At 34.7% G+C, this 25,835-nt stretch overlaps 1 protein-coding gene across 4 annotated transcripts in view; it reads right to left on the bottom strand.

The window, feature by feature from the left end:
* Positions 1–23,002, bottom strand: part of LOC110106919 (calcium permeable stress-gated cation channel 1) — a 71,379-nt gene extending 48,377 nt beyond the window's left edge. The window contains exons 1-4 of one of the 4 annotated variants that reach the window (XM_028698906.1): positions 22,447–22,591; positions 22,320–22,369; positions 21,291–21,640; positions 15,745–15,891 (exon numbers count right to left, since the gene is read on the bottom strand). In XM_028698906.1, coding sequence (XP_028554739.1) covers positions 15,745–15,891; positions 21,291–21,604 — 461 coding nt within the window. In that variant the 5' untranslated portion in view covers positions 21,605–21,640; positions 22,320–22,369; positions 22,447–22,591. Of the gene's footprint in view, positions 1–15,744; positions 15,892–21,290; positions 21,641–22,319; positions 22,592–22,677 lie in introns of those variants that run through there. The other 3 variants (XM_020837008.2, XM_028698907.1, XM_028698908.1) reach the window with 3 other exon arrangements.
* Positions 23,003–25,835: the final 2,833 nt, after the last annotated feature.

The raw sequence follows: 25,835 nt of genomic DNA, 5'->3' as shown, positions 1-25,835 counted from the left end.
CTCTCTCTTTTTCTGAAATACCCTCTTTTTCTCTTCTCTTTTTTTTTCTTTGTTTTTACATACATGTAAACATAAACAAATAAACACATGCACGCGCGCGCGCATATATATATATATATATATAATAAAAGGAGGGTCTAGAATTCTTTGTGCTAGTTCACTATTATGAAACTATGCCTAGTTTTTTTTATTTCTATGCCTCTAGCTATAAAGATCATAACTATTTTTGTTTAGCTAATAGCTATAAATGATAAGAAATGATACGTCATGGCTATTTATGCTATTAGATGGCCAGCTTGTATGCCTAGTACGTTGCTTTTGTTTTTACTTTGGCTAATAGCTAGAAATGATAAGTCATGGCTATTTATGCTATTAGATGGCTAGCTTGTATGCCTAGTATGTTGTTTTTGCCTAAGATGTAGAGTAAATAATTTTTTAATTTACTATTGATTGACTAATTCTCCAATTGCTTCGATTAGTTTCTGTTTTAACTGCCTAATTTCGGGACTTCGGTCTCTATTTCTTCGTTTAGATGTCTAAGCAAAATCGTGTCTACTTCACTATTCATTTCTTAGAGTTCTGCTATGATATCTAATGTCATTGGTAAAATTCTAATTTGTTGTCTTATTTCTACAGGTATGTCTTCTGGAAATGGATTAACCATTCTGAGTATTCTTGTTGATAATCAAGATATAAAGATATTTCTCCCTTATGTGAGATATACTTGTCTTAAAGTTATTGATTCCTCATCTTCCACTAAAAAAATAAAATAAAATATGGTTGTTATTAAATTATAATATATGAATGTTTTAGAACAGAAACGATTATAAATTGACATACACCGACGCTACAGCTTTTCCAAGAGCTCGGGAATTTTTTCACCCGCCCACAAACATTCAATAACATGGAGACTTATGGCATTCAAATTCGTGAGGTCATGCATAGCTGCACTGGATTATAGAGGTCAATAGTTATATTGTTCTCTTATAAAGAACTCATATATAATAATTATAAAACCAGATTTTAATTTGTTTTCATAGATGGAAGTTTGACATTAGCTAAAATTAAGACAGCATCTCCCTCGTTGGGGAGAAATAAGAAAAATTACTCACTCATGTGAGATTTACACATAAGATCTATAAACAAAAATAAACAAACTATTTTATTTATATAAAAAAAACTTACAAAATTGCAGAAGATTTTAGTTGACAAGAGAAGGGGAGCACACACTTTGTTACATATATTTCTTTCACACACCTTACATATTCCACACACTCTGCACACACTACTTCCTGAATGATACACTTATTTATAATAGCAAATAAACCATAAACTGTAGAGAAAACCATGGGCTGCAAAACCAGGGGAGCCCATGGTATTATAACAGTAATAAGTACATGGTATAGTACTTTTTGTACTTTTTACTATTTTTTATCTTATCCTTCCAGTGCATTTTCAATATTCATCAAACTTTCATCATCCATTCCATCCAGTCAGAATCTGTCAACATTATCTTCTTCTCCTGGAGTATTTCGTTCAGGAGTTACTTATTGATAAATAGTACAAAAATCTCCTTTGGGATTAACTAACTGAACATCAAATGTTTTTGAATGCTCAATTAAGTTTATATCTTTGACATAATATTGGAATTTAAACATAGGTCCTCTGATCAATTTATTATGCATAAATATCATCAAATTTTTATCTTGATAAGCCAGGTTCATATAAAATATTGGCTTTGAGAAACCACTTCCCATTTGAGCAATCTGGAATGCTCTGTAGTAATTTAATGTTTGATCAAAAATTTCTGGATCCATCATTTCATGAGGTGTGTCATCAGCTTGTTCTGCTTTAAAATCTTATGGTGTTTTGCAGATCTCGATTACATTCCTTGAACTATCCATAAGATCTTCATATGATGGTCCAACTGAGTTTATGAGCAAAGTGAGTGATTTCACTTTATAGTCTTCAAATATGAGGCAGATTATCCTTTTCATTTCTTTATGCTCAAAGCATTATATTTGTTCATACAACTTGTCTTCTCTGCTGATAATAACTTTGCATGATAAATCATAATCCATTAAATTCTAAATTGTCCACTTTTGGAAGGTTTTTATGTAAGCCAGATTGATGGAAAGATAGATTATATAGAATCCAGGTAAACAGATTTTGCAAGCACAACGCAGGCATCCTCCTTGAATATAAAGATTCTTTATTGCAAAAGAAATGCCTGAAATAGCTTCCTTCTATAAATAGGATATAACTAATTCTTTATAACATTGCTGCATATCTTCCTTTTTTATTTTCTTAAATTTTTTTATATATCTTTCTTTTTATGTTATCATCCATTTCTGGAAGATATATATATTGAAATTATTTTTATAAATTATTTTTAGATATATCTAAGATAATATTTGATAAATAGTCTTGATCTTTTTGTAGTTCATCACATTCTTCTTGAACTTCTTATTTCTTGGCTTTTTCCTATTCTAACTGCTTTTCTAATTCTTGTATTTTTGTCTCTTGATTTGCTATGACTATTTTTTGTAATTTGGTAGGAGTTTTTGGTACAAGAGATAAAATGTCTAAATTTATCTCTTTTCGTAATTTCCTGATTTCATTGTTTAGGAATTCTACTTGACTATTTATGCCATCAAAGAAAATAGTAAGGCAATTTAAAGTATGTATGGATTTTGTATCCATCATATTACACCATAAATTGTCTAATAAAGTAACTTCGTAAATATTTAAGGGTTTGGCTATTGATACTTTGGGTCTGAATAGAAAATTCGTCCCCTGCCTATTGGTTAATGCTAATTGACCAAAATGAATTAAATTTGAAAAAGATGGTTCTAATTGTGGCGAAGGGGTATTTGGAGAATCCATTGATTCCTGCAAAAAAGTAAAATAAGTTATAGACTAGAATGGTTATTTTTACAGACTATATTTATGTTATGGTAGCTTATAATCAATAGCTCTTATAACTCTTGATAAAAAATCTATAAAATTATTATTTCCTTTTATATGTTCAAAATTTACTTTATACCCATTTCCTTCTATAGTAGTAATAAAATTTATCCATCTTTTGTTATATATTTTCTTTTCATTTTTATTTTTATAAAAAAGTACAATGGCTTCACAGTCTATGCGTATTGTAAACTCTTTTTGTAAGAATAATTTAAAACTATCTAAAACATTGATTACTCTTAATATTTCATAATCTAAAGAGATTAAAGATTTTGGTAATTATTTAAAAACATCGACATAACTTTAATGTAGATTGACAGGCTTTCTTAAATGGTTTTATTTTTACCCAACCATCTTTAGATGCATCAACTACTACAATTTTATAATCTAAATCTAAGGGTAGTGTTAATTTTTGTAATTTTTTAATTTGAGTTTTAATTTTTTGTATTGCTTTAATATCTTCTGCTTTAAAATATTTTTGTCACGTTTTACTTTTTTCTTGTATAATTATTTTATAGTTTTACTTAAATCTTTTATATATGGACGTGCATAATTTAATAATCCTAAAAATTTTTGTAATTCTTTAGCGTCTTCTAATTTATCGACAAACCCTAATATTTTTAACGCGATATGATCTTGCAATTCTATTGTTCCATTACCAATTCTTTGTCCTAAGAAATCAATATATTCTTTAGTTTTTTTGAATTTTTTCTTTTCGCGGGTTCTCCGCGGACGGCGGATTTGACGACGGCCGCCCGTCGGACAGAGGATCGTCAGCCTTCTTCCGCCGAGATCATGGCCTCCGTTCGACCATCTGGTATTGATCGTATCTATGGTAAGAATAATAGTAATCTTGTGATCAGAGAGGGCGCTAGACCTCCGGTTCGTCAAGAAGTTGTGGCTGAAGGAAAAGGCAAGAAGGTGTTGATTGATCGTGCTGCGGGAGGTGCCAAAGATCCTGTAAAGGTGAAAGTCAGTTCAGGAAATCAAAATCCTGAGGCGTCTTCATATGTTGGCTTGGTTCTGAAGGTTAATAAGTTTGTAAGAAATCTTGAGGAGAATGTTGGCCGTAATATAGCATCTGAAATTGATGCTTTGGAAAGTCAAGAAGAATTTGAAGGCAGTATTCTTGCGAAGAACCCTGTGACTGATACAAAGCAGGACAACAACGAGGACGGGAATATTGATAGAAATGTTATGAAGGAGGAGTTTATTGAAGCATGGAAGAAACCTCAACATATCAAGATTTCATTCAACAATGATCATACAGAAATGTCGAAGGACGGAATTGCAGTCAAATTAAATGCTGAGAAGGAATTGATGAATGCACAAGTTCTGAAATACTCACAGGTTATCAAGGTTTTGGGAGACAAAATAACTTTTCCTATGTGTAGCCTGGAGCTGAGAAGGCAGTGGAATAAATTCGGTAGTTTTCACATGACTTCGCTTGGTATGAACTGGATTTTATGCTCGTTCAAGACTGAGGAAGCAATGGATGAAGTTTTGAATGGTGGACCGTGGTATGTGGGAGGATACATCGTGGGCATGGACAAATGGTCCCCGTTGTTCAACCCCAACTCCTTTAAAGGTATTACTGCGCCTGTTTAGATTCGTCTTCCTTGTTTGCCTCTATACTATTGGGACGAAGAGAATATTGCGAGAATTGCATCACGTGTAGGAGTACCAATGTATGTGGATGGGAATTCTTTTAAGGGAAAACGAGAATTTGTGCGGGTGTGTGTGAGATTAAATTTGGAAAACAATCTTCCGAATGGCATTTGGGTAAGTTGGAATTGTAGGAAGCTTCTTCCAGAAATTAGAAAATGAGAAAATTGATTTGTTATGCTATCATTGTGGGAAAGTGGGGCATGATAAAAAGGTTTGTTCTGAGGTTGTGATGCCTGCTCATAGCGATAAGACAGTGAAGAAAAAGGAAGTAGCAAGTGATCTGGTAGTACCGGCTGAAGCAAAATTTCTGGGAATGAATATGGACCGTGGATTCATGTTCAGTTTAAGAACAGAAGGTTCAAGAATAGAAGGTTTGCATGTGGCGGAAGACCTGGAAGAAATGTGAAGGAGGTGAGAGAGAAGATAAATGAAATTTATGATGGGGTCCTTACTACACCATTTATAGGAGAGTGGAAGGTGGCTACTGCATATGGGAGTAGATGTTGTATTGAGAGAAGGAATCTTTGGAGCTTGCTAGAGAAGAGTATGGTGGGTACGGGTCCTTCCATTGGGGGGGGGGGGGGGGACTTTAATTGCATTCTGACTAAGGAGGAGACGAGGGTGGAAAGAGGTTCCTCTTCTCTAGAGGTCCTAGAGAGATGAGGGATTTTATGACTAACTCTGATTTTCATGATGTAAGTTTTGTTGGACCAAGTTTTACTTGGTGTAATAATAAAGGAGCTTCAAGGATATGGGAAAGGCTTGATAGATGCTTGCTAAATTCTGCATCTTTACATTTGGTCCCTTCAGGAAAGGTGAGGCATCTTGCAAGGGTGGCGTTAGATCATAGTCCAATTGTCTTTAAACTGGAAGTTATGCAGTTTAACAAGACAAAGATAATCATATTTGAAGATACTTGGAGATCATACCCGGCTGCCTGGAATATTGTATATAATTCATGGAAGAAAGCTGACTTCGGTGATGAGGTGGAGGTGCTTCATAGGAAGCTTCGAAGGACGTTGAGAGCCTTATTATTCTGGAGTAAAAATAAATGCAAGGATTGTGTAAATTGAAGGAGGACCTGAAGAGCGAAATTCTGGAATTACAGATTAAGGAGGCCACGGTGGAGATTTTTTCTATAGAAGATTTGTTTCTTAGGAGTAAGGTACATGAACTTAATGTCACTCTAAGAAGGCTTTCTACTTGATGGAATCAAAGGGCTAAGGCAAGATGGCAAGAGGAAAGGGATACTAATTCCAAGTTTTTTCATAACTTTGCATCAGCTAGGAGAAATGCAAAGTTGGTGAGACAAATCAAAGATGGGAATAACCATTTGGTGGAGGAAGAGGAGCAGATTGAGCAGGTTTTTTTACAGTTCTTTGAGGAAAAATGGAAATACAGAGATTGCAAATTGGCGGAGTGGCCTGTAATTTCCGATAACCAGAGGTTGGATGCTACGGATAGGAATGCTTTGGCTGCTAATTTTTCCTTCGAAGAGTGTACGGAGTCGGTGTTCCAGCAAGGTAACAATAAGTCACCTGGGTTGGATGGCGTGACATCTTCATTTTATAAATGCTATTGGAGCTTAGTAAGTGAAGCTACTTGGAATGCTATCAGAAAGTTTTTTAATTCTGGAATTATGCACAAGGAATGGAAAGATACATTAATTGTATTAATCCCCAAAGTGAAGAATCTGATTTTGCCTTCCAATTATAGGCCTATTAGTCTATGGCCTCGTTTGATTAGGCTTTTTTTCTCCGTTTCCATTTGAATAAGCCGAAATCAATTAGTATTTACTGTTTGGAATCAAAGCTTAACAATAATTCCTTTTTAATAAACATCATTTTTTCGGCGGTTACAAAATTCTTTTCGTATCTGCTTTTTCGGTCACAAAACAGAGTTTCGGTCACAAAATGTCTTTTATAATAAAATCTCAAAAGCAAAACTCCTAAACAAACAATTTAAAATTACTTTCAAGTATTAATAAGCACTTTTAAAAATATTAGTCAAACATATCTCATTATTGAAACTCCATTTTATTGAACGGCTTTTTCTCAACCTCATTTTCTAAAACTCATTTTTATGAAAGCATAAACCGAATCAAACGAAGCTTATGTCAAACTACTTATAAGATTGTTGCTACTATGTTGGTGAATAGGCTGAAAAAATACATGCCCAAGATGATTTCGGAGGAACAGCTGGCTTTCATTCCAGGTAGATTAATGTCAGAACATTGTATTTTGGCTCAGGAGTTCTTCAACAAATTTAAAATTTCTAAGAATAGAAAAGGGTTGATGGCTGTAAAGCTTGACATGGAGCGGGCTTATGATAGCATGGGATGGCCAACTCTGCATCAAATTCTCAAATGGTATGGTTTCCCCACTGTTTTTTTTTTTTTATTTCCTCATGGAGTGTGTGGTGAATGTAAGATTTTCAATTATTCTGAATGGGAAGAAATCGAGATGGATCAATGCCTGCAGTGGATTCCGGCAGGGGTGTCCACTCTCTCCATACTTGTTCATTATGTGCTCTCAACTTATTTCCAAAGTTTTGGAGCAAAGGGGACAAGAGTTGGGTATTCAGATATCTCCTAGCAGATCGAAGATTACACACCTTCTTTATGCAGATGATGTGCTTGTATTTTCACAAGCAACCACTACTTTGGCAAGATTATTGAAGAATATTGTTGAGGAGTTCTGTAAGTGGACGGGTCAAAGGGTTAACATCAATAAGTCCCAAATTTTATTTGGCAAAGCTGTTAGGAGATCTCATAAAAAGGTGGCCAGAATTCTCGGATTTAAGAGTGTGAAGCAATGGCAATATCTAGGCATTAAGATCTCTTTAAGGAGATTGGGTATGGCTAATTTTCATGATCTTTTGAGCCATGTGATGGATAGATTGAGTTTGTGGGGGAAGAAATCTTTATCTTTGGGAGGTAGAATTACTCTCTTAAAGACTTCATTATTATCTCTGCTGAATTTTGTACTTACACATTCTCTGGTCCCTAAGAAAGTTTTGTATGAGCTGGAGAAAATGTGCAGGAGATTTATTTGGCACAAACCGGATGGGAGGAAGGGGTTGCACTATGTTGCATGGAAAGAGATTTGTAAACCAAGATGTGAAGGTGGATTGGGACTGTAGTCTTCTGTAATTAGAGGCGGTACGCTAAGGGCGAGGCTGGCATGGAATTGTATCTAGAAGCCGGATTCATTGCTTCATGGAACTCTCATTGCTAAATATGGTGATGATATCATAAATGGAAACTGCAAAAAGAGTTCATCTAGTGCTTGGCAAATCATGAAAGATGGAGGTAAACATCTTAAACACATTGTCAAATGGAAGGTGGGTAGAGGTGACAAAATTAACGTATTAAGTGATATTTGGTTGTTGGACAAGAGTATTAATGCTTGGCCGACTTTTGCTGATTGTGGAGCTTTGGAGGACATGATGGTTCAACAGCTCATTTCTGATGATGGAAACTGGGATGAAACGAAGTTACAGAGGTTCTTTCATGTAGAACTTATTATGTTAATCAGGCAAACACATATTGATAATATTGGTATGAAGGATCAGATGGAGACCGTGAGCAAATACTCGGTTAGATCAATTTCTGCATTGGCTTATGATTATGTGATGAAAGGGAGATGTAAGGAAGATGCTGGTGGTTTTTGTATTTGGTTGAAGAAATTAAAGCTCAACAATAAAGTGGAACTTTTTTTGTGGCGCCTCAATAAGTTTGCTATTCCTACTAATCATTTTCTCAAATTTCGAAGGCTTGCTATTGATGATGCTTGTGCTTGAGGATGTCAAAAGGTCGAGAATTATGAACACTTGTGGTTCATTGCAAATATCTTATTGAAGTTATCTCTAAAATTAGAGAATGGGGTTTTTATGTTCCTATTTTTCATTCACTGGATGGCTGTTTAGAGGAACTGAGGAGAAGTTCGGTCCGGAGTTCTGGCATGGCCAGAATTTATTGTGCTGCAGTCTTTCTGTCATGGAAAAACCGAAATATGGTGAAGCATGGGAAGGCTGCTATGTCTAGTTCCTTGGTGGCGGCAAATGCTCTTTCTTTAGACACATTGAAATATAATCCATATCTAGATAGCTGGGGTGTTAATCTCCCTAGGGAGTCCCATAGATCTTGGTGCCCTCCACCGCTAGATTAGATCAAGATTAATGTGGATGCATCACTGTTGAGCTCTAATCGGGCTGGTATTGGAGGGAATTTCAGAGACTGCAAAGGTAGACTTCTTCTTGCTTTTGGTAAGAATAAAGTACATTGGGATGTTGCTCAACTTGAAATGGAGGCGATTATAGCTATCGAGGAATTCATCCAAAGTTAGATGCTTGAAAGCAAAGGACTTATCATTGAGAGTGATAATATCAATGTGATTAAATTCATTCAACATTTTTTGAAGAAGGTAGATTGGCAGTTGGAGAATTGGCCGATCAAGGAACTTTTCTTCCTGAATGATTTCAATAAAATCATTTTTCATCATGTTAATAGGGAATGTAATAGAGTAGCTGGTTTTTGTGCTACTTTGGCATTAGATCGTAGTTTTACTTTTGATAGTTTCTCTTTTGGTAACATTTCATCCTCTTTGGTAGATTTAATCGAGGAATGTTACCCTTTTATCAATTGTAATTAGTCTTTGTTTCCTTTAAATGCATATTTGTACTTTTCAAAAAAAAAAATCTTTTTTGATAAAATAATGTCATTTGTTCTACAGAGTTGTAAGATAGTTTCAATATGTTTATAATGATCTTTTAATGTATGTGATGTACTAGAATATCATCAATATAAACTAAGACATAATTTAAATGTCTACAGATTTTATCCATTTTTCTTTGAAAGATACTAGGGGAATTTTTTAATCCGAAAGGTATAATTTTTCATTCATAATGTCCTATAGGTGTTGTAAATGTTAGTCAAGATATGGAGTCAGGATGTAGCTTTATTTGCCAAAATCCTGATTTGCAGTCAAATTTACTAAAATATTTTTTTTATTATTTTTGGATTAAATTGATTAGCATGTCTTTATCAGGTATTTTATAACCATCATCTTTGATATTATCGTTTACCCTTTTATAATTAATAACCAAACGGGCTTTATTTCTTTTTATTTCAACATGATTTTGTATCATGAATGCAACTTATCTATGGGGTGATTTTGATGGTTTAATTAATCCTAACTTTTTTAATTCATCTATTTGACTAAAGAATTCTTCTTTATCTTGTGGCAAATATTCTAATTCTTTAGTTTTAATTATTAGATCTGGGTTAATAATGGATAGTTCTGTATATTCATGATTTTTATCTCAATGTTTGATAGGGTTTTCACCTATGATTTGGATTTCCTTAGCTAGTTGAAATATTTTTTTTAATGCTTTAGGAATGCTAAAAGTCAACTAGCGATCAGAAGTTTTGTAGCATTAAGAAAGATATAACAAAACAGATGGATCTAAAGGTGAGGCGATTAAGGAAAAGGGGTATGCTCCACCACGCTTCGGGAGCACTCTGATTTTGTTAGTAGGAATAGTTGTGCTACATTTGCTAATTGTAATAAATTCTTTTGTGATATTAATTTGACCGTCTAATGAAAGCATAAAATTAAGTCCAAGTATAAATTCGGGTTTCAAAGCATCATGTACAAGGATTTTGGGTAAAGGATATTTTTCAGTTAAAGTGTCTGAAGTAATATAAAATTGGATTTGGCTATTAAGAAGACATTTGTTAAAGTGTAATGATTGATTTCCTACGAGTTGAGAAGAAGTATTTGTATCAAGAGATATATAAATTTTAGGAAGAAGATTTGTTGTAATGACAGAAGTGGTACTTCGACTACCTATTAAAACATGGAAATCAAGAGGCTCAGAAGTGGTACTTCGACTACCTATTAAAACATGGAAATCAAGAGGCTGATTATTTTCGAGAATGATTTTTGCAGAGATAGATAAAAGAGAAGTCAAATGATTTTGTGCTATCATATTATCAATGAAAATATGAGCTAAATCTAATTTATTAATATTTGTTATATCATTATCACTGATTTGAATATCAACCTCAGTTTCATTGTTTTTTGTCGACCTTTTTAATTTTCTTGTTTGTCCTTCTAATTTTTTCTTATTCAAAATTATTGTATAATCTCTTCTTCTGTTTTAACTAATTTATTTTTAACTTGGTTTTCAACATTTTCTAAGCGCATAAATATTCGTTCTAAAGAAATGGATATTTTTTCAAGTTGTAATTCTATTTTTTTCAAATCTTTTTTCATAGATAAATTTACCTTTTTCTGTTATTCCTTTATATTTTATATTATGATACTTAAGTGCACATAAATGGCATATTTCTATCATACATTTTTGACATTGGTATCTATGATTAATATCAGGATAATATTTGCAATACAAACATTCTCTATTCATGCTACCTTTTCCTACTCCTAATAAATGTTCACAGGTAGTCATTTGTTTATGACAAATTATTACATCTATCGATAGCCTCTATTAATCCATTCATAGCTAAATCTGAATTTCCTGAATCCAAATCTTCATCAGTTATACTATAAATTGTTCCTTGAGATTCAGTTGATGAAATACTAACTATATCTTCTTCTAAATCTTGTATTAATAATGACCTATTTTTGTTTATGAATTTTTTATCGCGTCAATTTGTCAAATGATCAGGAGACCCACAAATATAACAATGACATTTACGAGTATTTGGTTTTTTGACATTTCTATCTTTTCTGGGAAACTTTCTTTCAGATTTTTTTAAAATTTTACTTTTTCTTTTCTCAGGAAAAGATTGAGATGTATATATATTTTTATATAAGGCATAAGATTGTTTTTTAATTTGTTTTTGTATTTTATATTCTCTACATTTTTCTTATAATTGCCAGAATGTAAATATTATTCTTGGCCCTATACCTAAATGCTTTATTTTTTCATTATTAGGATAAGTAGATTTTCATTTATCTTGAATTTCTTTTCCAAATTCTCCAGGTAATTTGATTAAAAATCGATCCAATGTTTCTTGATCAAAATATTTTCCAGCTCTGCTAGCAGAGGCTACATATAATTTACAAAAGCTATTTATGTTTGACCAGTTACTTATACTTAATTGTTCTAGATTTCTATACGATTGGTCTTGCATATTTGTATTCTGTCTACTTGTATCAAATCCTAGATTTAATGTTCTAATAAATTTTGTAAAATTATAAGAATTATCTCCTAGTTGTCTTAGAGTTTCTATTTCTCCTGCCTTTTTTTATTTTGGTTCATTATAAATGTTTACAGCTATTTCTCCTAACAAAGTTTTAAGAAAATCAAACATATCTCCTACTCCTCGTTTATCACTATTAGTCCAAGCTCTGACCGCATCAAATTCCCATTTACTAATGACAGATTCTTATATTTGCAGATTATTTAAAATTATGGTTTAAATAGTTTCAATTCTATGGGCTGGTATTAAATTTATTTTTTCTATTGGTTTTATCGATCTTCTAAACCTAAATTTTTGGCTATCATCATAAAAGTCATATCTTGAAGTTCCTAGTCTATATGGTCTTCCTGGTCCATCTTCTCCTGTAGGTGGGACAGGTTCAAATCATGGTCTTTTACCTCTATCTTGTGGTTGGGTTCTAATTTTGGTTTGAACTTCCCAGTGGAATAACTTCTCCAAAATCCATATTCATTTTTATTTCTTCTTTATTAACTTTCTCAATTTTTTGTCAATCAAAATTCTCATGAAATTTATTTTGATAGGCTAATTCTAAATCGAATTTTCTTCTATTATTTGGTAGGGAATATTTAACGAAAATACTGCGTCTTGTAAATCGTGATATGTTTTGATATTAGAAAATTTTAAATAACTCATATGGAATAAAATATATAATTGTATCATTTTAGTTCATATCTATTTCAAAATATCCAATAATCGATTTTGATCAATCATTCCAAAGATTATTGAATAAAATTACTAAAGTTTTAGTTCATAAAATTTTTCTATGAAATCTTTTGATTCCAATTATTACTAATCCTAAATGTATTTGAATCATTTTCATTATTTTTATTTTTTCTCAATCTTCTTTTGTAATTAACGGTATTGTATTTGATTTAAATCTGTGATACAACTTATTTTTCGTTGTGTGATTGTTTGAATAATGTTTAATTTGAAATTATCGAATTATCATATAATTTCCTTATCATGATAAGGTTAAGTTTTCCATTATTAAATTTTTCGAGTTGATTTTCTATATCTATTATTTCTAATAGTTTTCTATCATAATATATAGGTGTTCTTTTAAATAATTGTAAAGTCATTTGTATATTTATCATTTTTATAACTTAAACGAGATATATAAGGAATAATTTATTTTTCAATTTTTAATACTTTTTGCAAATTCATTTAAATCTCCTTATTTTACAATACAAGTTTGTTTATTTTCAATTTCTAAAATTTTTATTTCAAAATAATTTATTTTCTGAAATATTTTTAGAAGTAAAATAGTTTGGAAATTTATAATTTTTTGGTACGTTTTATCATTATTTTGAATTTCTAAATATGAAGTTAGTCCTATTACATTTATATGATAATGTTGACATTCTTTTAAATTTTCAATATATATATTAATTTCTTCAAACGTACTCATCTTAAGATAATTTGTTTTAATTTATTTAAAACTATATTTAGTTTTTGTAAACACCTTTTTATATCATTTAATTGATCAAAATCTTCTTTTATTTTACTAATTAAACTGAGTTTAACAAAATATTTTGAATTTTTATTTTTATTTTCATTATAATATTTATTTAATTTTCTCATAATTTCATCATTTTGAGATTTTATATATACTATTTTATTATTTACTTGTTCAATCGTTTGTTTTTTGATATTAATTATATTCGTTCTTTTTTCAACTATACAGTTCTTTTTTCAACTATACAATATATTTTTTCTTAATGAAACTGAAATGATCCGGCTAATAAAATAACTAGATCTATGATACTATTTCTCGAAGTATTTTTGCTATATAAACTGTGTCTATATTTTGTATCAAAATAACAATTAAATTTATATTTATCTATGATAATAATATTTTTTCTATTTTTTGGTATTTTCTGAATTAATCACTGAATTATTTTTGGTTCCATGAACTTTCTACTACTCTGATACCAGGAGGGGGAGGGTCTAGAATTTAATGGTATCAGAGCAATACTTGAACAAAATTTGGACAACTGGGAATTCATTCGAATTGAGTTTAAATTTGAGCATGCACAAGAAACATGATAATGCTTAAAATGAAGTTATAACTTATAAGACAACAAGCTCTAAATTGAAGTGCAAATGAATATGCAAAGTATTGCAATTCATATGCAGGATGATTCACTTGCAATTGAGGATAAAAACTAAACAATTGATCGATTTGAGATAATTACATTAGCTACAAGGATATATGACGAATGCAACACACTGTCCACAAGACCACAAGTAAAGAAGACTAATATGCAACAAACACACTAAAATGGCTTACAAGCAATAATGTATGACGTCCAATAGATATCAAAGGGTATCATGGCCTGAAAAGCAAACAATGATCAATGATAATTAACAAGGATATGTGATCTAGTTGTCAGTAGATGCACAAAAATATCTCAGCAAGCACTACAAATCATATGCCAATGATAGAAGCGTCCACATCAACCTTACAAGAAGATTTAGCAACTTTTGCAACTAATCACTATTCAACGTCAATTGAATACATAACTCTTTCACAAGTAAAGACGGATGACGCGTCCTTTACAAATGCAGATACGCACTCAACACCAAATAACTTGCAGACAAATACATTAATCTGCTTACGAACAAACATCAACATACAAGCAAGTACATCAACCACCGTTCAGTGTCAGATGGCGGTCGATATGCAACAAATGCAAATACATGTAAGATGTCGTAGGAAATTCGTTGTACACCTAATATGTCACCGCAAGCAAACTGTAAAATGACTATAGCACATATAAATGCCTATTGCCGGTGCTAGAGGATTTGTATGCAAAGCAACTTGACCACGAACAAATGGATCAAAAAATGTTTAATAATATAATTAACGGCAAATTACATTAATAGATAGTTAAAAAAATTAAGCACTCTATTATTTAATAATTCATTAAAAAATTAAAACTAATTGAAAATTTTTAAAAGATACAAAAAATTTCACGAAATTAATAATACAACGGATTATAACAGTTTAATTAAAAAAATTAGGAAAACAATTTGGTTTATTGAAAAATCAGAATTTCGTTTTCCAGTTTATAGAAACCAGAATTTGGTTTTCCAGATTATAATAAACTGGAATTTGGTATTTCGGCTTTGTAAATTTATATTTTGCTTTTTTGTTCACATCGTGTCATATGCATGTTCATGTCTCCTGTATGTCATTCTTTAAAATTTCTTTAGGTCTAAATTCCAGCAACTTCCTGATGTTTCCCCCATTTAGGGACCATTGCGTAGAAAGGCACTCATGGTTAGTGTCCAAAGACACTGTGATTGGAATTTTCAAAAACCACGGTGTTAACAAAACCCACATGAAATGCCTACAGGAGAGAATTTAATAACTCGAATCGGTCATGAAGCACATCTTAAGGTCAACAGGCATCCCTCTTACAACAAACTACCACCGCTGAGCTCTTGACATTGGTTACCACCTAAAGCTTACACGTGTTAATGAAGCTACAGCATATGACCAATGAAGAAGATGATCAAAAATGTTTTGATATTATCTGTCATAGAGGATTTTTGGGGGATTAAATAAATATTTCAGGCAGTTGGTAATAAAGCAAGAAAGAAAATATTCATTGCATGATTTTAGGAACAAATTTGAATATTTCTTGGATGTGTTTAGAAAGAGGCAAAATTGTTATTAAACTGGATTAATTTAAACAACTTGAATTTCAAAATTATGCAGAGAGAGAATGTAATCTCTAAATTAAACAATATGTTTAGCTGGACAAATGAGTCTCAAATTGAAATGTCGTCTAAATGTATAAATATCCTTCAATAACCGAATCATGCCATTCAATTTCAATATAAAGATTACAAACCTGTCTGATCCTTTAGGAATATTTGATATGGAAAGCTTGTCTACATCGCTGTACTCCACCTTCATAGACTCAAGAGTATTATTGGTGTAGTTTACAGGTACCAAGATTGCAAATCCCAAGAAAGCAATAGGAACAAATATCTTAAGCCTGTTACATAAGAGATCACTAATAAGGACAATGGAAACTTTAATACTTCAAGCCTGTCATACTATTTTAGTATTTTAAGAATAAAAATGTAATTGCAACGTTGATGATCATGTTAATTGAATTTCATTTGATTGCTAGAATAATTGATACCTACGAAAAGCATCACCATCCTAGGGACTACGGCAAATACCAAGGGGATGAATGCAGTGACTGATGGGGCTAATCTACAAACTTAGAGTTTCAGATTATCTCAGAGTTTCGGATGATCTCAGTGATAATAATTCTTTAGGAAATTCTTATGCTGAAGCTTTAAAAATTCTCATTGGAGTAAATCTTCTAACCTTTAACCTTTCAACTCCAAGAATCCTCACGGCCACATAACAGTTTACTACCTGTTTCAAATATTTGGATAAGGAGCATTTTGCAAGTGAATATAGAAATTGTTGCATTAGCTTTGGATGTAAAAAATTGGACAAGTGATTAAAAAGTGTCCTCTCTTTTTCGAAAGGATTGAGAAATAATCCATATGCATTTTCTATAAATAGTGAAAGATAAAAGGTTCGAATTATAGTTTTATTTATATCACCTGAGGTGATTGTATCTAAGTTTGAGAAACTTATTCGTTTGGATAAGCAGTAAGCATTGTATTGTTAATGATTCTTTCTCGGAGGCCAAAGTGCTTACACTAGTTTATGACATTAAGCTAATTCCAGATATTTGACTCTTCATCCTAAAATCCATGTTTAATTTCCCATTATCAATTATGTCGGATTATCCCTTTAATAAATCATCTGATTTATCTCACAATTTTGTTGAAAATGGCAAGGACTGCAATGCCGTTTTATTGTATAATGTCCTGAACATGTCTCACACTAGTCAGCTCTCTCACAGTACCATCATGCATTATGATGAAGATGCTCTCTAAACCAACTGGACGACAACCCTGATCATTTCTCATTGTCACAACACCACTATCAAGCTCCTTGTAGGTACAAAACCACTCTCTAGTAGGACAAATATGATAGGTAGCACCAATATCCAAAATCCAGCATGAAGCATCTGAATACAAACTCTGAGATACTACAAATAGTGATACATTTGAATCTTAGTCACGCTAAAGTTAGCCTCAATGGAAACTCCCTTTCTCTTCTCCTTTAGCATCAGGCAATCTTTCTTCCAATGACCAGTCTCCAAGCATAAAGCATACTGATTCATCCCAAGACTACACCCACTAGACTTGCCCCGCTTGCCGCTACCGCCCCTTTTATTCTTCTGTTTCTCATATCTTCCTTGTTGGAGTGTGAGAGCCTCAACTGAATCCATCTTTGTACTTCTTGTCCTGAAGCTGGAGCTCGTGATTTAGCAATGCAATAGCCACCTTACCATAGTTCAAAACCTCCTTCCCATGAATGAGCGTCATCGTGAAGTTTTCGCACTTCTTAGAAAGCAAATTCAACATAAGGAGCACCTTGTTTTTATCTCTAACATCTTCATCCAAATTCAAAAGATCTGCTAAGAGCTTTGTAAAGCCATTCAAATGTTCATCAATTGTAATTTCATGCCTCATCTAAAACATGTAGCGTCGTTGTTTTATATGGAGACGATTCTCTAAGCTCTTTGTCAGATACTTGTTCTCCAAAATCTTCCACAGCTGGACAGTAGAAGTCTCCATCATCACCTCATACTTAATCTCCTAAAATAATCAATTTTTTATCAAGCCACAAGCACTCAGATTCATCTTGAGTCAATCTCTCTCAAACATCTCTTCAAAATCACCATCCAGAACATCCTCCAGATTCAAAGACTATAGTGTATCTATCACCTCACATTGCCACATGTCAAAATTTCCTTGGCTGTCAAATTTTGTCACATCGATTTTAGCGAGATGTGTAACTATCTGATGGATCACTTCCTTCTCCACCGTTGAGATGGATGTATCCATGGCTCCATCGGATCTCATAGCCTCCACCAAATTAGAATTATCTCACATGATCAGAATTACACCAATCTGATCCTCAATCTGCTTCCAATGATCCAGAACAAAAAAATCAAACAGCATTTGCTTGCTTTGACCGATCACACAACTCTTGTCAGAGAGTCCAAGCTCTACATGCTGCTCCTGTGCGCTAAACTGCACACTGTTTTCCATGCATGGTACTTTCGTGCGAAGCCTCCCTGCTATGTTTGGATGCACCGCACGCAAGCACCCCAAGCTCCTTATACACGAACCATTTGGTATGTTTGTTGCATACATGCAAAACCGCGTGACGTGTTGTGCCTTCACATCCACGTGCTTATGCACCTTCCCGGACCCGACAACCTTCGCACAATCATGCTCCACGTGAATGACCCAATTTGTTGTTTGATTGGCTTAGACACCCACAACTAGCGAGCTTTGCAATTGTCCTGCTCCCGCTCGTGATCTTCCACACACAGCCTCTAGGCCCAGTGTTCACGCAACTAAAGAAATCAAGTACGAAACTCTAGTTAGGTTGAAACCTTTGTACACGCGTCTTCTTTGTCAGGTTCGACCAGCCTGTTACGTGAGTGTCTCCAATTTCACGTGAAACATGCTTCTCTGATACAAGAACGGATTGATCTTTTTTCATTCTTCACACTGCCACCGGAAATTACAAATATGGCTCTGATACCAATTGTTGCACAAGCAATCACAACGAAAATAATAAATCACACGACACAAATACAATAAACATGGTGATTTATGTGGTTCGACGAAGATGTCTATGTCACGAAAAGGGGATTATGATTTCACTATATTAGAGAACAATAGGAAATTATAATAGCTCTCAAATTTTCTCTCTTGCTTTACAATAGCCCTCACCTTCAATTTATAGACTTGAGACAAAACAAAATAGGAAAAAGCTTCCTAATCTAATCCCCAATCAAATCCCAATCAAATTTCAATCAAATCCAATAATTAGGAAATAATCAATCCCTAATCAATGAGACATCAAAGCCTTCCAGATCAAGGCTAATTTTAATTTGGAAATATTTCCAAATCAACAATTTATTTGTCTAATTTTGGCTTGTGTTGTGATTAGGCTTGTCCTCTATCTTTTTCTTTTATTTTAAAGAGAAGGGATCCTCCCAAACTTTTCAACTAAAAAAATTCATGTTATTGAAAAAATAATTTCCAAGTAAAGAATAAAAGTCAGAATGGTCTCAAAATAACTAATGATAAAAACATCTCATTGGTTATATTGTGGTAGCTAGAATAAGCAAAGCTGAACATTTCAAACTTGTCTCAAATTCAAACATTAAATTAGTGGGTAAAAAGAAAGTCAACACAAAAGCTATGTGATGTGAAACCAACATGCGCAGGAGCTCATTTAAGAAATTTTAAGAATAGTTGACAATGAATTACCAATTAATAACTTATCGAAATAACAAGCAAGTTCATCAAAGAATCTTAGTTTTCAACTAGCTTAAGTGAGGAAGTACATGTAGATTAGCCAAAACTCCTAGGTAACCAAAGATAGTAGCAATAACAAAAGCTATTAATCAACAATCCGCAACTTAATAAAGAGAGTTTTCACCTTGGGAATGGATCACTCAACTACACTAGGCTTAGCGGAAAAAGGTCTTCAGCACACCCAATGATGCCACGAGGACGGTAGCAACACCAATGGCCTTGATCCACGGAAAGGTCGGCGGTGGCGGAGATGGCGGGGATGGATGGCCTTGGAGGATCCAATCGTAGTCTTGAAATTGGTCGTCTATGACGTCCACCAGAGTAGGCAAGATGCGATTTAGATAGTCATCAATAGTGTCGTCGAATCCAAATCCAACGTCGAAGAACTCTGAACGGGTGATGAGAATGTCGTCGTAGATGTCGTACACGAATCCGCTATCAAGCTCAGGATCCACCATTCGACATTGAAATGGAGAGGGTAGGCGTCGTATTCTTCTTTCCTTGGCTTCTCAATTCTCAAGAGAAGCAAGATGGGGGGCGGCGGGAGCAGGGGGAAGAGGGGAGTCGGCGGTTTCCAAGAGGGATCCAATGGCCATAGGTTTAATCCCAAAACCTGAAATTAATTTCAGGTTTAAGTGGATTTAGAGGGAAAATTCAAATTGAAATTAATTCAAATTTGAAAGGAATTAATGGGAGTTAATGGCAAATAATGGGAGCCCATTAAGGGGGCTGGCGGTATGAGAGAGAGAGGAGGAGGTTATGTTAAAACCTGAAATTAATTTCAGGATTTGAATGAAATTTGGGGGGAATTTGGTTTGAAATTTGATTTCAAATTGGCTTTGAATCAATGCCTTAAGTGAGCATTAAATGGAGAGAGAGAGAGAGGGCCTAGTAAGGCCGGCGGCATGGAGAGAGTGGGAAGAGGGAGAGATCACAAGGAAGAGGTTTCCAATTTGGGGAGATGACGTGGAAATAAATTTAAAAGACTCCAATTTAATTTAAATTAAATTGGAATTCGTCATGAAAACTTTCCTAAATTGGAAATCCAAATTAGGAAAGACTTTGAAATTTGAAATTCAAATTTCAAATTTGAAACTTGCGGAAGGAGGGATTGGACGTGTGGGGAAGATTGCCGGCAAGGTGGCCGGCCGGGGCCGTGGGAGTGGCCGACAGCAGGCTTCTAAGGGGGCGGCGGCAACAAGGGGTTTGGAAGGGATTTTCTTATGGTGGAGGGGAAAGGAGATGAAAGAAAACATGAACAAGAAGATACAATAACTTAACCACGAGCCGCGGACTCTTCCAACGACTGGTGGGCCTTGCGATTTGCTCCCCTTGAGCTCTCTCCCTTCTCAAGCTCTCATGCAAGAAGAAGTAGAAACAAAACACAAATTTTCTTTCCCATATTCATTAGCTATTACAAGAGAAAAGACCCATATATATAGGTCTCAAGCATACATGAAGAAATAAAGACTAAATTGCCCTCAGGACCCCAACATGACTCAACTCACATAACGGTACAATAGGAAAACATAAAAATAAAATGCATAAACAACTAGAAATATAAGCTCTGAATCGTGGCCATCGATCTGCGATGCTTCCGGCAATACACATGCTTGAACCTTGGATCGATGTCCTCATCACTATGTTTGAAGGTTTATAAGTCACATATTCAATCATTAAATTAGTCAGCAAAAAACAGGTCCACATGAAAGCTATGGTTGAAGGGTTGCTTGTATAATTACTTGGCAGGCCCTACATCATATGGTGCCCTAATCATAGCATTGAAACTTTCATAGAAATGCCTTCGGAACAATAATAAAGAATCACTCAAACTTTATAATATGCATAAAAATTATCTTATGAAAAGAGATGCATGGCAAGGGAGCATCCTACAAAATCTAATCAACAAATTGATGAAGCAATTTCTGAAACAAACAAGTAAGTAGAAAATCAAAGAGGGGAATACCCTAAAAGGTAAATCCGTAAATAAACAGCAGAATCTAATCCTGCATGTTCAATCAGCTCGGGTTCAGGCATTTGCAGGGCGGCAGGAATCCAAGCAAGGATCTTCAGATATGATGTATAGTCTAGATTGACAAACTTCCGGACAAATGCACCATTACTTGAAGGACTGCTTCTAAGTCCTTTAAGATACCATTTAGGGAAGTATACCCTGTCATTAAATGGCTGCAGTCGCAGTATCGCAAATGCCAGTAGGAACGCCAATGCGGACAGTATATTTATAGCTGCCGAAACACCAATGTCAAGAAGTGTAGCCATAACTTCCTTTTAGCTAAATAAAGATCACCACAAGATCTGAAAATAAGCAACAGTGTAAGCCATAGAAGAAAGATGACAGATAAATAAGCAACAATATTAAATAGAAACAGAAAGGAGAAACATCAATTTCATAGAAACAACAAATCTCTGAAACAAGTAAAAAGAACTAAAAACTATCATGAAATAGCAGTGAGCAAATGTTGTCCAGCATAGTTATCTAGTCAGTATCTGTTGTGAAATAACTTCCAAATATCACTGTACATTATGTTCACTCCCATCCGATACATTTAAGGCCTCGTTTGTTTGGCTTTTTTTTTTTACTTTTTCTAATTAGAAACAGGGAAAATATTTTTTGGTGGCTGTTTGGATGGGACGCTTCTATAGACATACTTTTTAGTGAACTTCATTTTTCTACTATTTTGAAAAGCTTTTTGATATTTCCTTCTAGGTTAGAAAACTTCATTCTCTTAACCATTGTTTCTAAAATTATATTTTACAAAAGCAAAGGAAGAACCAAACGAAGCCTAAGATTCTCTAGCCTTAGAACATCGTTACAAAGCCTAAGTAATATACGGTACATGGCACCACTATTTAAGACTCCAAGTCCTTTCCTTAACAGGATTTTAGTTCCTTGCAAGTACGCTAAAAACTGTAATTTTAAAGCTCAGTATTCAACCCAGATTATTTCATGGAAATAAAACTAACAGCAACATACCAAATCACACCCTTTCTGCTTATTTTCATCACAGCCAAACTTTCAGCAGCCTGGGACACACATCCAACAAAAAAACCCGAATAATAAACGCAATAGCTGAAGAGATAATTAAAACGAAGGCCTCTACCTTAAAAACGAACAGACATTGGCCAAAATTTGCTACTTTTACAAACACAAAAAGGTGTAAAGAAAGGGAGCAAGAACGCATTCCGCAGAACCAAGATTACGAGCAAATCTGCCTCTACGCAACTCAGAAGAACCACCTTCCAAGCTTGTAAAGATAAAATAAAAGAAACAAAGAAGGCAAATGAGTAACACAGTGGATAATGGTAAGAATAGAAGACCACCAGATCCATACAGAGAGAGGAACGGTTGTAGAGGTGGTGTCGAGCAAAAGGGAAATGAAGTCGATTCCTTTCCTTTTGCCGGCAAATCTCCGCTGGGCTAACCAAGAAAACCCTATCCCACAACGCAAAACTCTTCCTTTCTCAATTTACTAGATGCTTTCAAATCAAAGGAAATGATACCAGAATTTAAGCAAACGATGACAAATCGAAGAAGAGTGCAGCAGTCATTAAAAAACACGGATAGATCTCTCTATCTTCTCCCTCCTTACAACCTAACAAATTATCCCTTCTCTCTCTTCTACTTACCTTTAACTTTTTAAGCCGGAGGGTGGTGCAGTACACTGGTACAAGGAGTGATTGTGTCGGCAAGGGAGTGAGAGAGAGGGTGGTTCCTATTAATTTAAAATAAGAAATATATATATTTAGAATATTTTAATGTAAAAATATTTAGATTTTAGATTTTATTATTTTAAATAATAAATTCATATTTATCATAATTTTTTATTTATTTAATTTATATATATATATATATATTTCACAACTACAATAAAAATAATAGAATGAGATATAATTGTGAAAACTTTTATAGTAAAACTCTAGAATGGTAAAGAACTTGCCAAGATAAGAAAAGAAGATAATAGGAAAAAGGTATCACGGGATCGTGAAAGCCTCAGCAGGGAAAACTAGTAATGTAAATGTTATTTCCTTTTTCTTGTAAGATGAGTACAGAGTGTTTAAATAGACAGAGGAAGTTCCAGAAGATACTTCCTATTTGTGTAATACAAGTATTAACCCATACAATGATTGCCACGTGTATTGTTATGCTAACACACCCCTTCAAACTCATGGCTGTGTAATGGCTGTGAGTTTGCTAGAAATATGCTTGAATCTTTGAGTTGGTAGTGCCTTAGTGAATAAATCAGCCAGCTGGTCTGTTGTGCATATGCGGTGAACAGAGATGTGATTCTTCTTGATGCAATCCCGAATGAAGTGGCAGTCGACTTTTATGTGCTTTGTACGTGCGTGGAAGATGGGATTATTGGCAAGAGCGATGGCCGATGTGTTGTCGCAATAAACTGTGGTTGGATTGTCTTGAGGTATGTGAAGATCCTCAAGAAGTCGTCTCAACCAAAGAATTTCGAAGGCTTCTGTGGCGAGTGCTCGATACTCTGCTTCGGTAGATGACCGGGCGATTGTGCTTTGTTTCTTGACTTGCCACGAGATGGGTAATTGTCCGAGGAAGTTACAGAACCAGAAGATGGAGGATCTGTCTTGTTGGTTGCTAACCCAATCTGTGTTGGCGTATCCCTGTAGAATAAGAGAGTCTCGTTTGAGTGGAATACTTGTTTGTATGGTGTCGTGGACAAACCGAAGGAGTCTTTTGAGTGCTTCATGGTGACGTTTGAGCGGATGTTTCATATGTTGGCATAGTTGTTCTACTGCGAATTGGATATCTGGTCTTGTTAGAGTGAGATACTGAAGAGACCCAATGATTTGTCTGTATAGATGCGGATTGTCGTGGGGTTCGTTAGACATGTTGGTGGTGGTGACTTTGCACGGGATGGGTGTTGGAACCGATTTAGATTGTGACATGCCAGCTTTTTCAATGATTTTCTTTGCATAAGGTTACTGATGAAGGATAATACCGGAGTTTGTCTTGTGTGCTTGAATGCCCAAGAATTGAGATAGAGATCTTAGATTTCGCATCTGAAAATTGTCGTGTAGATTAGAGAGAAGTTTATGGATTTATGTTTGAGAGTTACCTGTGAGAAGTATGTCGTCGACGTAGATTAGGATGTAGAGGCGAATGTTCCCATATTTGTAGGTGAGTAGAGATTGGTCTGAGGCGCTTATGTGGAAACCGTACCATAGTAGATGATTTGATAGTGTTGCATACCACTCTCGAGGCGATTGTTTCAGGCTTACAGGGCTTTCTTTAGGCGACAGACGTGATTGGGATGGAGAGAATCTTGGAATCCCAGTGGTTGATGCATGTAGACGGTGTCAGATAGAGCCCCGTGGAGGAAAGCATTTGATACGTCGAGCTGGTGGATGATCCAATTGTGATGAAGAGCTAGGATGATGAGGACGCGTATGGTGGGCATTTTTGCCACCGGACTGAATGTTTCAGTGTAGTCGATACCGTATTCTTGTGTGTACCCTTTTGCTACTAGACGAGCTTTGTACCGGGAGATTGTTCCGTCGGAGTTGTATTTGACGCGAAAAGTCCATTTGGATCCGAGTACATTTTGAGATGGTTCAGGAGGAACCAGTTCCCACGTACCTTGAGATTGTAGAGCCTGAAATTCTTGTGACATAGCAGTGCGCCAGTGTTCGGACTTAGCCGCTTGACTGTATGTAGTTGGTTTGTTAGGTTGTATTATGTGAGCCAGGTCGAATATCTTTTTGGGTTTGGAATGTCCGCTCTTGAGTCTGGTAAGCATGGGATGTTGTTGTATAGGCTGAGCGTGGTGTGATCCCGTGGACGGAGTGTTGGCAGTGAGTGGTGTATTGGGAGGTTGTTGGGTGACCGGTTGTAACAGGCTGAGGTATGTCTCGGGAAGATGTGTTGGGCAGTGTGTTGGTGTTATTAGACTTAGGGATGGTGTAGTTAGTGTTGATGGGAGATTGTATGCTTGATGTGGGGACAAGCAAAAGTGGAGGAGTGGAATTTTGTAAGGATTTGGTGATCGTAGGTTGAGGTGGATTGGTGGCATAGGGAAAGATAGATTCGTTAAAGACAACATGATTTGATGTATATATTCGGTTCGTCGAAGGATCTAGACAGCGATAGCCCTTTTGAGATGTGGAGTATCCAATGAACACACACGATAGAGAAATGGGAGATAGTTTGTTCGTGGTGTAGGGTTTGAGCCACGGATAGCAAAGACATCCGAAGACTCGAAAATAGTTGTAATCAGGTTGTTTGCCGAAAAGAATTTCGTGAGGGGATTTGGATTGAGTATTGGGAGAGGGTAGACAGTTAATTAGTAAGTTAGCCGTGAGAACTGTGTCTACCAAAAAGTGTTGAGGGAGCGAAGCTTTGATTAGGAGCGTGCAAGCCGTCTCGATGAGATGACGGTGTTTACGTTCGGCGACTCCGTTTTGAGAGGGAGAATGCGGACACGACGATTGATGGATTATGCCGGTATTACGACAGAGATTTAAG

Source organism: Dendrobium catenatum, unplaced genomic scaffold (assembly GCF_001605985.2).
Source record: "Dendrobium catenatum unplaced genomic scaffold, ASM160598v2 fragScaff_scaffold_1177, whole genome shotgun sequence".
In the NCBI taxonomy this organism is placed as follows: Eukaryota; Viridiplantae; Streptophyta; class Magnoliopsida; order Asparagales; family Orchidaceae; genus Dendrobium; species Dendrobium catenatum.
Note: the sequence above shows the minus strand (reverse complement) of the source record. Positions and strands in the feature narration are given on the sequence as shown.